The sequence below is a fragment of the Terrapene carolina genome, unplaced genomic scaffold (assembly GCF_002925995.2).
Source record: "Terrapene carolina triunguis isolate 2854851 unplaced genomic scaffold, T_m_triunguis-2.0 Scaffold235, whole genome shotgun sequence".
NCBI lineage: Eukaryota > Metazoa > Chordata > Testudines > Emydidae > Terrapene > Terrapene triunguis.
This window is the reverse complement of record NW_020664586.1, coordinates 2,688,337-2,701,726: the sequence shown is the minus strand read 5'-3', so window position 1 is coordinate 2,701,726 and position 13,390 is coordinate 2,688,337. Positions and strand designations below refer to the sequence as shown.

At 60.2% G+C, this 13,390-nt stretch overlaps 1 protein-coding gene across 1 annotated transcript in view; it reads left to right on the top strand.

Moving 5' to 3' along the window:
• The window catches only part of SLC38A3 (solute carrier family 38 member 3), a 76,637-nt gene that overhangs the window by 50,992 nt on the left and 12,255 nt on the right, over positions 1-13,390 (top strand). Inside the window, exons 5-9 of the mRNA XM_024193624.2 lie at positions 5,111-5,184; positions 7,138-7,230; positions 7,512-7,593; positions 11,276-11,358; positions 12,150-12,208. Coding sequence (XP_024049392.1) covers positions 5,111-5,184; positions 7,138-7,230; positions 7,512-7,593; positions 11,276-11,358; positions 12,150-12,208 — 391 coding nt within the window. The remainder of the gene's footprint in view (positions 1-5,110; positions 5,185-7,137; positions 7,231-7,511; positions 7,594-11,275; positions 11,359-12,149; positions 12,209-13,390) is intronic.

Genomic DNA, 13,390 nt, shown 5'->3' with positions numbered 1-13,390 from the left:
GTTGGCAGTGCCAGGCTCCAGTACAGGGGGAGGAGAAGAGTGGGAGTGAGTGCCAGCTGGGCAGGATATGAACAAGTGGCTGGGGGGGATGGGGATGGAGAGCTGGGGGGCACCGATTGGGCAAGATGGGGATGGGTGGGGGGGGCACTGGCTGGGCATGGCTGGGTGGGGGCCATCGGCTGGGCAGGATGGATATGGGCAGCAGGGGGAGGGTACCATCTAGCTAGCTATCATGTGCCCATCACTGTGGTATCCGGTCTGCAGCAAGCTCTACTGTCCTGTCTGTGGGGTTGGCTCTGTGGAGGGAGTTCCTTTGAGGCCGGATGACACCCCAGGCCAGCTGCTTTCATGGACCCTGGTGCTGAGGCAGGTTAGCGCAGGCAGGCCAAACCGCAGTCCTGAGCGCCCTGGCTGGAGCCTTGAACCAACTCATCCCTGAGGGCAGCCCCCTCCAGAGCCCAGGAGTACCTGCTCCTGGGACGGTTCTGCTACTTACTCACACGTTCGGCTAGGACTCAGCGAGGCCTGGCTCCATGGTGTCTGGCCCTTCCCAGAGCCCCCGGCCTGAGCCCCTGGCCATAGCCTCCTGGGTTTGCATTTAAAACAACCACAGATGCGCTGCTGCTCACGAAACCTTCGCAGGCGCCTTGGAGACAAGTCCTGCTTTGCCCTCCTCTTCCACGTGTGTCTCAGTGCACGTAGCACGGCAGCCTCCTGAGCAGAGTCAGTTGGCCCCGGATTCCTGCACCCATGAAACAAGCGAGATTTCAAGGGAGATTCCAAAACCACTGGAAATTTTCCAAAAAATGAAATTCTGGAAACTCTGGTTTAGGGCCATCGAAACATTCCAATCTCCATTGCAACCTTTGAGAAATGGGGTTCGTTCTGGTTTTGCTAGAAAATGAAGCAGTATTTCACAATGAAAAATCAGCAGTCCCGTTCGGAGCTTTTCAACCTTTTTTTTTTTTTCCAACCATTTTTTTTCTAAGTGAAATTTCGTCCAAACCATTATGATTTCACAGGAAATGTCGGTTTATCAAAACAGTATTTTCCCCATGGAAAAATGTTTCGATGGAAGTTTTCCAGCAGGCTCGTCCCACAAGCCCCAGGGAGTGGTGCAGTGCCATAATCTCCCCTTGAGAGATGGGGAAACTGAGGCACAGAGCAAGCCAGAGAGAGACTCAACTACGGTGGCCCATCCAGTTGATGAGAGAGCTGGAAATAGACCCAAAGTCTCTGCTACGCCCACTGTTCCATGCCAGTTCCCGGTTACTCACGGCTGCTCTTCGGGGCGAGGACCACGCCTGCATGTGCTTGTACAGTACCTGGTGCAGCAGGGTCTCGGCCCTGATTGGGCCACTCCAGAAAGGAGCAGCGTCAAACTGCAGGGGGTTGGAGTGGATCCATGACTGTTTGCATCCCGCTCAGCCAAGAGAATAGAGTTTGCTCTCTCGGTTTCACTTCCTGGTTCCCATTCAAAAGGTCCAGGCTGCTGCTGTGGGGAAAATCCATCTCCTAAACCACATGGGGGCAACTGGCCTGACCCCACAGCCCATTCCTGCTGGCTGCAGAGGGGTCACGCCTGATTTATCCTGGAGTATGTACGCAGGGCACAAACCTGTTTCTAGCCCCATGGGTTTTCTAGCCCTCACGCTTTAACAAAACCAGCATTCAGGACTCCCTGGTGGGGATCTGTGCCGTGAAATGACTGAGGCTGTGTCCAGGTTGCTGATTAGCTATGCAACATGGCAAGCCACGTGCGCTCAGCTCTCCGCATCACAGCAGAACTCAGGTGGATGTTGGGGCGGGGGGGGGGGTTCCCTTTACTGATAGGAAAGTGTTTTTACACTGGAGTAAAACCAGGACAAACAGATCCAGAGACGAACCTCCAGCTGATGGAGAACCCTGCCATCCGCGCTGCCCGGTCCCCCCTAGCTACGAACTCGCCCCAAGATTCTGGGGATGGCAGGAGAGAAAAGAAAATCTCCTTCCCTAGGAGACTGCTGAGGAAAAGCCCATTCAAATGCAAACGACGCTGGCAGATGCCTTGTTACCTAGCGGGACTAATGACAACGGATCTGAGCGGAAAGTAAAAGGGCATTAATTAGCCAGGACCTTATCCTGTTCTTAGAGCCATGCACCAGGCTGGGCGAGAAGCTGTGAAAAGGTGGTTAGGGGGATCGGCTTATGACATTGTATGTGAGTCACTCAGGCGCTGTGCCTTGGTTTCCCCATTTGTATGGGGGGTAATGGAACTGCCCTACCCCAGGCAGGAAGGCTGCGAGGCTGAATACCCTACAGAGCATGAGGGTCTCAGATGCTGTGGCTGTGGAGGGTCAATCAGAACCAAAAACCCAGATCTGTATTTCAGGCCCCAGTCTTATGACATCTGGCTGCAGTCCAAATGCCCCATCCCACTGCCAGGCTGCCCTGGTTCCTGTTACACGTGTCAGCGTGTCCATGCTGCAGACGGGGAAACTGAGGCAGACAGGGGTGGTGACTTGCCTGCCATCACACAGTAGGCCAGAGCCAGGAATAGGATCCTGGTGTCCTGCCCCACGCCCTCTGTCTCCTGTTTTAAACTCAACCTGTCCTGTGCTTTGGGGCCAGACCAGCTGAGAGCTGCCTCGTGTTCCCAGGTCTGGAATGTGGACGAGCGCTCCACTCTGGCTCTTCCTTTCATGCTGGGAGCAGCTCTCTCAGGCATTGGCGCATCAGACAGCGCCTTGTTTTTAGTGCGCCCTGGCCGGAGGCTGGTTTGCTGGCTCCATTCTCCCCGACACAGCTGCCAGCAGCCCCCAGGCACATGGGACACCATTGGACTCCTACGACACAAGGCAGAGACGGAGCCGGCCTTCTGCATTGCCTCTGCTGCGTCCTCTGCTCGGCAGGTCCCAGCCCATTATAGCCTAGAGGCTTTGCCCGGTCCCCGCGGCCTGAGCGATCTCACTTTGGAAGCCAGAGCCAGCCCTGGTCCTCGGCGCTCTCCCACCACCAAGCATGCAGGGCTCCAGGGGGAGGCTGGCGCCACGTGGCATGACCTGGTGAAGTGGCATTTTACCCAGGGTGATCTCAGGCATTCCAGGGATATCGCGATGCCCTTGTCCTGGCGCAGGTGTGGGCGGTTTGGGGCCCTTTTGTCCAGTGCACCCAGGTGACATAGCTGTCCCGAGAGCTGGGCAAGTCCTCGTGTGGATAGGACAGCAGGATTCTTTGGGCATGGATCCATCCGGCTCGGAGCGTCCTAACCTCCCCATGGCTCCGATCTCATCCCAAAACAGCTGCATCCAGCAATGGCTCTGTGGCAGTGGAGGATCCGCGGCCCCCCTCTGACTCCTCAGGAAAAGCTCCAGGTCCCTGGCTGGCCAGAGGGAACCACAGGCCCTTCCAAAGCAAACACGGCAGGCTGCGATTTGAAATGACCATAAACAGGAGGAGAGAGGCTGGGCAGGCCAATGCCTGGGAACATGTAAATAGCTCTGGGGGTAATGACGTCTCCAAGAACAGTGCCGAGGAACAGGGACCCCAGGCCACCCCAAACCCCGGAGCGCCTCCCAGACAATCGTGTCTATCTCCTGCTGCCCAGCAATGGACTGTCTGGTGCCTTCCCTGTACCACGGAGGGGGTCAGAGCTTGATTGGTGGGAGGTTAGATTGTTATGAATTCATCGCAATGGGGTTGTCTCAGTTCATTTGTTTCAGGGTGATTTTAATTGTTGTTTTTCTAGGTGGGTGGCTGATTGGTTGTTTGAGGAACTGTGTGGGTGGGTGAGCAGTTGGTTGAGTAAGTGGGTGGGTGTTTGTTTGGGTAGGTGGGTGCTTGATTGGCTGGGTGGGTGAGCGGCTGGGTGGTTGGTTGGTTGGGTGGCTGAATGGTTGTTTTTTTGAGTGGGTGAATGGTTGATTGGTTGGCTGGATGGGTAGGTCGGTGAATGGTTGGGTTGGGTGGGTGAATGGTTGAGTGGCTAGGTGAGTGTTTGATTAGCTGGGTGAATGGTTGATTGGTTGGGTGGCTGAATGGTTGTTTCTTTGAGTGGGTGAATGGTTGATTGGTTGGCTGGATGGGTGGTCAATTGTTTGGGTGGCTGGGTCAGTGTTTGGCTGGGCGGTTGGCTGGGGTTTGTTGTGTAGCAGAGTTGTGAGTGTCGTTCCTATGGTGGAAGGGCTTTTTCAAAGAGGTTGGAGGTGTTTCCTAAAGCCGGTTGGGCTCTGGGCTCACCCCCCCACGATCCAGAGTGCTTTGCTCCATCCCTCCCACGCTTCACCCTCTCTCCCCCCGCCCCTCCCCCCCAGGCTCTGCATCGCCCCAAGTAGCCCAGCTGGCCCCAGGGCTCACAGATGGAGATTTGGCCTTTAGGTTGGCTAGGGCTCACTCTGCTCATTTCTGGGAAGGTGAAGCCCGAGGCCACAGACTAGCATCAGAAGTGACTGGCTGCGGTGGGCTGCGGTGCAATAGGATCCACTGCTCTCTGGCCTCCAGAAACACCCCAGGACGGGCACAAGGACAGTGGGGGGGGGAGGACGTGGGATGAACAGGATGTGCGTTTCATTGACTGGGGAGAGACCGCTCCTAAAAAACACCCAGCCCTTGACTCTTGGCTGGGTTCCGCAAGGTTAACAAGGGTTTTCCAAGCCCCCACCCCCTATTATGCCAAGGCAGCTGCAGGCTCCAGGAGCCACTGACCGACAGCAGCTTCTCCACTCTCCGCCCAGCACCGCGAGCGGGTGGGACCCCGAGACGCGGATCGCACAGGCCGTGGTGCAGCTGGAGCCCTGCCACAGGGCAGGGAGAGGGGCTGGCTGGAGCCCGCACTGAACCCAGTGGATTTTCACCAGGGACTAGCAGGGCCCTTTGGCTGGTGAATCCTCACAGCTCCCCTGTATCAGTAACACGGTCACACCCTCTGCTTCAGAAGGGGAAACTGAGGCACAGAGGGGCTGGGGGCCCAAGGTAATGGGAATGCCAGGGGTTCCACTCCTTGGAGAATCTGGCCCTCAGAGACCCCCAGGCCACACGGTATGCCAGCGCCTGTGACCCCCCAGCAGCTCCGACCTCGATGCAGCCTCCTAGGGCTCTGCTCTCGGCTCACTCATCTCCCGTCTCATTCCAGCTTCCTCCTGACCACAGTGGCCTTGCTGTCCAGCTACTCCATCCACCTGCTGCTGAAGTCCTCCGGGATTGTGGGTAAGACCCCTGCAAGTGGGGATGGGAGGGTCATCTCCAGGCCCAGCTTTCCCATTTGCACCATGTAATGAGGCTGGTTCTGGCGGGACCCAACTGAGAGTGCCAATTCAGGACCAATTGCTTAAAACAGGGCAGTTACAGCCCAAAGCTGGGGTTTTTCCACCTCTAAGGCAAACCAAACAATCCAGACAGTGAAGACTTTGGTCTCACCCCACTGGCTAACCACAAGTCACATAAGCAATTCCCTTAGACACTCCAGTTTCCCAGTTTCACCACCAGTGCCACTTGTTATGGGGACAAATGGTTATGAAAACCAATGCCCCAATAAAAGAAAAAAGGTTCTCCTGATCCCATAGGACCAAGCCCCAGACCCAGGTCAAGATACAAATCAGATCTTACCCACAAATCACGCTGTTGCCAATCCTTTAGAATCTAAAATCTAAAGGTTTATTTATAAAAGGAAAAAGATATAGATGAGAGTTAGAATTCATTACATGGAATCAATTACATACTGTAATGGCAAAGTTCTTGGTTCAGGCTTGTAGCAGAGATAGAATAAACTGCAGGTTCAAATCAAGTCTCTGGAATACATCCCCAGCTGGGATGGGTCATCAGTCCTTTGTGTAGAGCTTCTATTTGTAGCAAAGTCCCTCCAGAGGTAAGAAGCAGGATTGAAGACAAGATGGAGATCAGGCATCAGCCCTTTGTAGTCTTTTCCAGGTGTAAGAACACCTCTTTGTTCTTACTGTGGAAAATCACAGCAAGATGGAGTCTGCAGTCACATGGGCACGTCCCTGCATACTTTGCTGAGTTACAAGGCGTATCTGCCTTCCCTCAATGGGTCAATTGTATAGCCGATGGTCCTTAATGGGCCATCAAGCAGGCTAGGCAGAGCTAACACAAATTTGTCTGGGATGTTTCCCAGAAGCATAGCATAAGTTTGAAATACAGACAGTATAGAGCCAATATTCATAACTTCAACTACAAAATTGATACACACATATAGACAGCATAATCATAACCACTAAACCATAACCTTGTCTTAGATACCTCATTTGACCCCCTTTATACAAGATGTGGTACCACTACAGGACTTTGGTTGCAACCATGTTCTATATGGTCCCAGTTCAAATCAATAACGTGACACACCAGGTTCCCACTCCCCCCACTTGTTACTTTGCACCCCCAGCCCTGTGGGTGGACTGAGGCTGACTGACCGCCTGCGGCTGGAGGGGAATGGCCTTTGCATGGCCAGGTAACCACACTGCCGTGTGCTCCCCGCGTGCTAGGTGCCAGGCGGGGACAGCGGGGGCACCAAGCTCATAGCGTTTGCCCCACTCGTGGGGTTTTACGTTAAGTCTGGAGGTTGCAAAACGGATCATCCCCGAAGCACGTTGGCTCTGGCATGGCCCAGCGCCCTGTCACTGCAGCCCACCTCAATGGGGCTGTGCCTCGGGCAAGATCAGGCCCTGGGGGCCAGGGGCCAATACACTGGGGGGCAGGGGTGCTCAGCTCTCAGCCTAGGGGGCCCAGGGGTTAGAGCATCGCGTGGGTGATGCAGTCGTCTCCCAGTCCCCTAATGCAACAGGTGTGGGGCTCCATCCAGGGGAGCAGTCGTGTTGTGGGACCAGGTTGCCTGGGGTGCTATGAGGGGGAGGGGTCGTGTCTTGAGCCTGAGGGTCCCTGGATGCTGTGGGGGGAGAGGTCGCGTCGTAAGGCTGGGGGTCCCGGGGTGCTGCAGGGGGAGGGGTTGTGTCTCGGGGCTGGGAAATCTGGGGTGCTCTGGGGGGGAGGGGTTGTGTCTCAGGGCTGGCAGAGCTCCCTGCCCGCCCCCCGCTAGCCATGGGCTGAGGGCTGAGGGCTGGCATTCCTGGGCACTGCTCCCTACTGGCATCGCCCCGGTCCCTGGCCCCTGCGGCTCCTCTCACCCTCCGACCTCCCTCCACCGTGCAGGGATCCGTGCCTATGAGCAGCTGGGCTACCGGGCCTTCGGCACACCGGGGAAGCTGGCCGCGGCCATCGCCATCACGCTGCAGAACATTGGAGGTAGGTGGGGGATGGGCAGAACTCCTGCCCCATACAGCACAGAGCCACAACTGGCAACCTGGGGCACCCACAGGAGGCTCACCCAGCCAGGGCCATGGAGGCCTCACCCAGCCAGGGCACCATCTGGCACACCCAGGGCACAGCCGGGGGGTCGCCTAGGCTTCCCCCTGGTGTAGCTGTGGGGAGTGCCTGGCAGCGCTGCAACTGGGAGAGCAGCGTCTGCTGGGCACCAGTAATGTGGCTGTGCCGGGGCTGCCCCGCGGCCCCTCTGTTCCCCGCAGCCATGTCCAGCTACCTGTACATCGTGAAGTCTGAGGTGCCGCTGGTGATCCAGACCTTCCTCAACCTGGAGGAGAAGAGCACGTGAGTCCCCGTGTGCCCGTCTCCCCTCTCCCCCCGGCTGGCCACAGACCCCTGGCCCCATGCTGGTGCCCAAAGCGGCCGGGCCCTGTGCTTGGCCACACACCGGCCATGCTCCAGCCAGTGCCTGGGGTCCATGTCATGTCCGGGGGCCCCTCGGAGAGCTTGGGAGGGGAGCAGGGGCCCAGTGGGTGATCCTGAGCCCCCCAGCTCCAATGGGGTGGTAGGAGGATGGGCCCGGTGGGGGAGGGGGAATGGGCAGCCGAATCTGCAGCATCCAAGTCCCCCCACTCACCCACCCAGCCAGGGATCCCCTCCCAGGGCGTCTCCCCAGTGCAGAGAGCCCAGGCACCACATGGCCCAGGGGGGGCACCAAGCACCTCTGACAGCCACTGCTCCCTGGCTCCAAATAGAAGGGGATCCCTAGTGCCCATCCCTTGTTCCCGGGAGCAGGTCCAGTGCCCCAGCCAGCAGTAGAAGGGACGTCCCGAGGGCCCCTGGGAGAGCTCAGGGGGTGAGAAGGGGCCCGGCAGGGGTGGGAGCTACCCGAGGCCAGCAGCTTGAGCCAGCTGGGGGGGGGCAGGGAAGGGACACTGCTTAGGGGAAGACCGCAGCGTGGGGGGTTGATATCCAGGTGCTAGTCACCACTTGCGGCCAACCCCAGCTGGGCTGGACCCAGCCCCGCTCCACGGGGGGACCAGAGAGAGGCTTTTGCATGGGGAAGCGGCCAGCCCAGGACACACCATGACTCCTGGTACCCAAGCCCTGGGCTCCCCTGCACAGCTCTGGGTGCCCCTCAGTCCCGACCCACAGCCTCTGCTATCCCAGCCTGGACTCCTCTTCCCTCTCCTGGCATGGCTTTGGGTGCCCCTCACTCCCAACCCGCAGCCCCTGCTAGCCCAGCTCTCGGGTGGTGCTTGGCTGGGGACTGGCATGCTTTAGGGGTCAGATGGCACGAAAGCTGATCTGCCCCGTGACCTGTGCTGAATCTGACCCACAGCCTCTGGGGGAGAATGTTCCATGTGACTCCAGCTGCCTCCTCTTATCCATTGGTCCGTCTCCTGCCCTCCCCGGCACCTCGCCCCTCTCACTCCACCTATCTGCTTCCCTGCCCCCAGCCCTGCCCTCCCGCCTCCCCGGGCTGATCTCCTCCCCACCATGAGGCAGGCCGGCACTGTTAGCCCCCTTCCCCAGTTGGGGAAACTGAGGCACAGCATGACACCAATCTGCAAAGCCAGCTTGCCCAGGGAATCCCAACCTGGGACTTTCACCCAGAGGCCACCTGCACCTCCTGGTGATCGGTTTGTACCAGGCTGTGTCTGCACCCTCCTGCCACACTCACAGCTCCCTCCTCTCTGCCACGCTAGCCTGGCACTGTCTCTCACACTCCTTCCTCGGTGCATTTCCTTTCTCCCTACTTTCTGCCTGTACCTCTCTCCTCTAGGCCACTTCCCCCTGCCTTGTCTCTGGCTTCCGCCAGGCTCAGCTGTGTCCCATGTCCTGTGGCAGCTGGGCAGATCTGGCCTCCAGCCCGGCACAGGGATTTAGCCGTATTTAGTCACTCCTATTTTAGCTTGATGCCAGAGCTGAATAAGCCTTCGGTGTCGGATTAAACCAGCAGGAACGTCCAATCCCTGCTTCCCCTTCCCATGGGCAGAGCCAGCTCCCCGCTGGGCACATGCCTTCCCTGGGGTATGACTCTCCATGTGGCACCAGGCTGGGACGGCTGGCACCTCCGGGCACTGAGGGGTTAACGCAGTAGCTGGTGAGGTCGCTGCGGGTGTCACTACCACTCCAACGTCTGTGCCGGGTGCCAGAGCCTGTCTCCCAGTGCCTCTATCGGCCTATCTGGCTTCCCACAGGCCCGTAGAGGCAGCTCCATGCCTGGCACCCATGAGGCCAAAGGATGGGTCACTCCAGGCATCCTGAGCCTGTCTCTCCCCTGGACGTTACGCGGAGACCGGCTGGACCGGAGCCACCCAGGCCCAGAACTCTGGGGTGTTTGGATCTATACATTTGCACAGGCACAGCCTAGCGAGGGCGCTGTTGGGCCTGGCAGCCACTCACAAGCCTGATCCTGGCACCAGTCAATGCTCAGACTGTTCCAAACAGCTCCACGTGCGCCCAAGGGCCGTGCCCCACCCTCCCCGCAGACCCACACAGCACTAGCACAAATCCCACCGTTCACGGTGCTGCTTGCTCAGGGAAGGAATGGACCAGGGGTTCTACCCAGGAATCACGGGCTGGGGAACTCCCCACTACTTGATGCAAATGGTTTCAGTGCCTGGCACTGTGAGCTGGGCTCGCTGCAGCGACAAAATGCTGGATTCTGCTCTGAGCCCGGGGTGGAGAGTTAGTGGCGCGTCTCCTGGCGCACCGAGGGAGAGGAGAGATGAGATCCAGGCCCACTGAGTAAAACTGCCCACGATGGGCACTGCAAACCATTCCCATGGCAACACTGTCCCCACAACCATCGCTACCCCTGCGATGGGCAAGTGGACCCAGCACTGTGCTACAGTCCCACCCAGCGTGGGTGCCCATCACCACAGGCCTCAAGCCTGGTTTTCAGCCCATGGGAGCAGCCACAGGCGAGGAGAACAGGAGGTTGCTCGTTCCCCACACGTTCCTAGGGATCTTCTCCTGGCTTCCCCAGTGGGGCCCTGACCCCAACACCAGGGACCCTCCTGAGCTGGGCGACCCTGAGCCAGAGAATGTCGGGTCCCACAGAGGAGCCTGGAACCCCATCGGGGGGAAGAGGGGGAATTAGCTGCCCATGGGGGTGAGCAAGGGGGAGCTGCAGGACAGGTCATCTGGTCCAGGCCAGGTGGATGCCCGGAGCTGGAACGGTCCCTGGCGCAGTCTCAGCAGAGCCGGCTTGGTGTGGCCAGGCTGAGCGCCAGGGCACGTTAAAGGTCCCAGTGTTCCCTGCACAGAGTGAGCTCTGTCTCCGGCCCAGCCGGGCTCTGGCCACATCTGAGTAGGGTGGGGAAGGCAGACGTGGCTCGAGGCAGAGCCCTCCCAGGGGGCAGCGCAGGGTGCGGCCATGTGTCTGGGCAGGGGCAGGCAGCCAAGGGCATTGCTGTTCCAGTGGGCAGCCCAGCACTCCTTCCAGAGGGCAGAGAGATGGGATAGCAGGGGGCTGCGGGTCGGGATTGAGGGGCACTGGCAGAGCTGGTGGGGAGGGGAGGATAGTAGGGAGCTGCGGGTCGGGACTGAGGGGCACTGGCAGAACTGGTGGGGAGGGGAGGATAGTAGGGAGCTGCCCACCCTGTGTGCCCATTGGGGGGGATGCTCAGGACCAGGAAGGGTTGACCCGTAACTGCCCCCCATGCAGGCTCTGCTGATGTCAGGGCGTCTTGGCGAGACTCAGGACCCATGAGTTGCACTCTTGGAGTGAGCAGGGGTGGTGGGCAGAGGGAGACTCTCCAGGCAGCAGGGCTGCAGCAGGACCCCGAGCTGGTGCAGCGGAGGGGGCAGCTGATGGGCACAGAGAAGGAGCAAACTGGGGTGGGTGTTGGCAGGGCCGGTGGTGTTGGGCACCCAGAATCAGTCCCGGCTGGTCCTTCCCACTGAGACAGGGGGGTTGCTGGCCCAGGCTGGGGGGCGGGTATTGACCGAGGCGCCGTTGTCAGTCCCAGGGCCCCGCTAAGTGCTGCAGGGCCTGACCCGGCCTCTTGTTTCGCAGGGACTGGTATCTGAACGGGAACTACCTGGTGATCCTCATCTCCCTCACCATCATCCTGCCCCTGGCCCTGATGAAGCAGCTCGGTGAGTTGCCCGTTCAGGGCCAGGTCGGGGCTGGCAGCTGGGGGGCAAAGCGCGGGGGGTCCAGGGTACCCGAGAGAGGGGCCTGTGCTGCATTGTGGGTGCCCCCCCCCCAGCTCTCCTGCATGGACGGATGGGCAGCACATCCCCCACCCACCCCGGCACAGCAGGACAGGCGAACGCTGTGTGGGGCGGGTGGGTGGGGAGTTGGGGGAAGCTGGGAACAGAGCTGGGATGCAGCGGGGGCTGGGAGCCAGGCTGCTTCAGGCCGGGGCGGGGGGAGGACAGGGGGTGGGGAAGTGAATCTCAGGGGGGAAGGAAGGGAGATAACAGGGAGGAGAGGGGTTTGGAGGGCAGGGTAGGCCCAGCCTGTGACTGGAGGAGGGGAGGGACAAGGAGGCCAGTGGGGTCTGCCTCTCGCCAGGGTCGGGTGGGCGCAGGTATCTGTGCCAGCCTCCTCCCTGCTGCCCCTCGCCCCGCCAGGGCTCACGCCCCCCCCCCACACCCCATGCACCTCACCCCTTGGAGCCCCATCCCCATATGGGTCTGGGCCAAGGGCAGAGTCCAGCTGGGGGACTGAAGGCAGCAGCCCGGGACATGTCTGGTGCCCATAGCTGATAAGAGGGGCAGCTGGTGCCCATGGCTGGATCTCTACCCATCCCTCCCCAAGCAGACTGAGCCCTGAGCCTCTGCGCCCCAGACCCCCTGGTGCCAACCCCATGAGGGCCAAAGACGATGGGCTGGGACACACACAGCTCTGCTCGTGCCCACCCCCTGCTCTCCTCTCTCCCCAGGCTACCTGGGCTACACCAGCGGGTTCTCCCTCAGCTGCATGGTCTTCTTCCTCATCTCGGTGAGTCTGCCATGGCCCTGGGGGGCACCAGGACCCTCCAGAAGGCCCAGCAGGCCGGCTATGCCTAGCCACCGCTGTGCTGCAGCAGCAATGGCGCCTGCCCTCCCGAGGGGCACACGCCCTGACCTGGGCATGGCTGGAGCTTCCCTCTGCACGTCTCATGTGCCCACTGAGCTGCTCTAGATTCCAGCTCCCGGGACTCCCCAGAGGTTCAGGGGGGAAGCCCCGCCATTGGCTTCCTCCCCCACAAAGGGGTCACCGCTCTGCAGAAGGACCCGGGATGTGGGGCCTGGCACTGACTGACAAGGGGCCCCGTTTACCTTGTCCCTAGTCCTGGGTGGCCTGTGCCCTGGCTGGAGCTCGGGACGCTGCCGCTGGGGAGGGATCGGGAGTGCGGGGGCCACACAAAGGGCCTGACTCCGGGTGATGGGCTCTGCGGACTGACATGGGAGCACAGGAGATAGGCGGCTCAGTGCATGAGGAGCCTGGTGTGATCTCAGCCCTGGCATGGGGAGCTGCACGCCCGTCATGTGGGCGCTGAGTGCCACGTCTTTGTCTGGGGGCGGGGGAGGGTCTGGCTGCAGCTCCACGTGGGCAGAGACCAGCCGCTCTTCCAGCTCCCCTCACCAGGGTCCCTGGGGGAGCAGCACAGCCTGCCAGCTCGGGGGAGCTGGGTTTAAAGCTGGCGTAGCTTCCGGGTGGAATGGGCCTTTTCTAGCGGCCAAATGGCCCCGTTCTGCACTAGCTGAAACACTGCAAACTCCACTTCAGAGAGGCCCTGGGCTGGGGTAGCAGGGGGCTGCAGTTTGGGAGTGAGGGGCACTGGCAGAGCTGCGGGGGAGCCCAGGGCTAGGGCAGCAGGGGCTGCGGGTCAGGAGCGAGGAGCACCAGCAGAGCTGCGGGGAGCCCAGGGCTGGGATAGCAGGACCCTCTGCTCCTGTTGGCCCTGCGCTGCGGGTTGTTAGTGACTCCGCAAGGGCCAGGACGGTGCCAGGTGGCTCAGCACTTGCTCCCGTGGCTGCCCAGAGCTCCAGACACCAGCTGGGGACTGAAGGTCTCTGCTTTGGGCTGCAGAGAAGGGGCTGGAGCCGCTGGGCTTGTCATGGCTGCTTGTGGCCCCAGACCAGGGCCGGCTCTGGCTTTTTTGCCGCCCTAGGCAAAAAAGCCTCCGGCCGCCCCCCC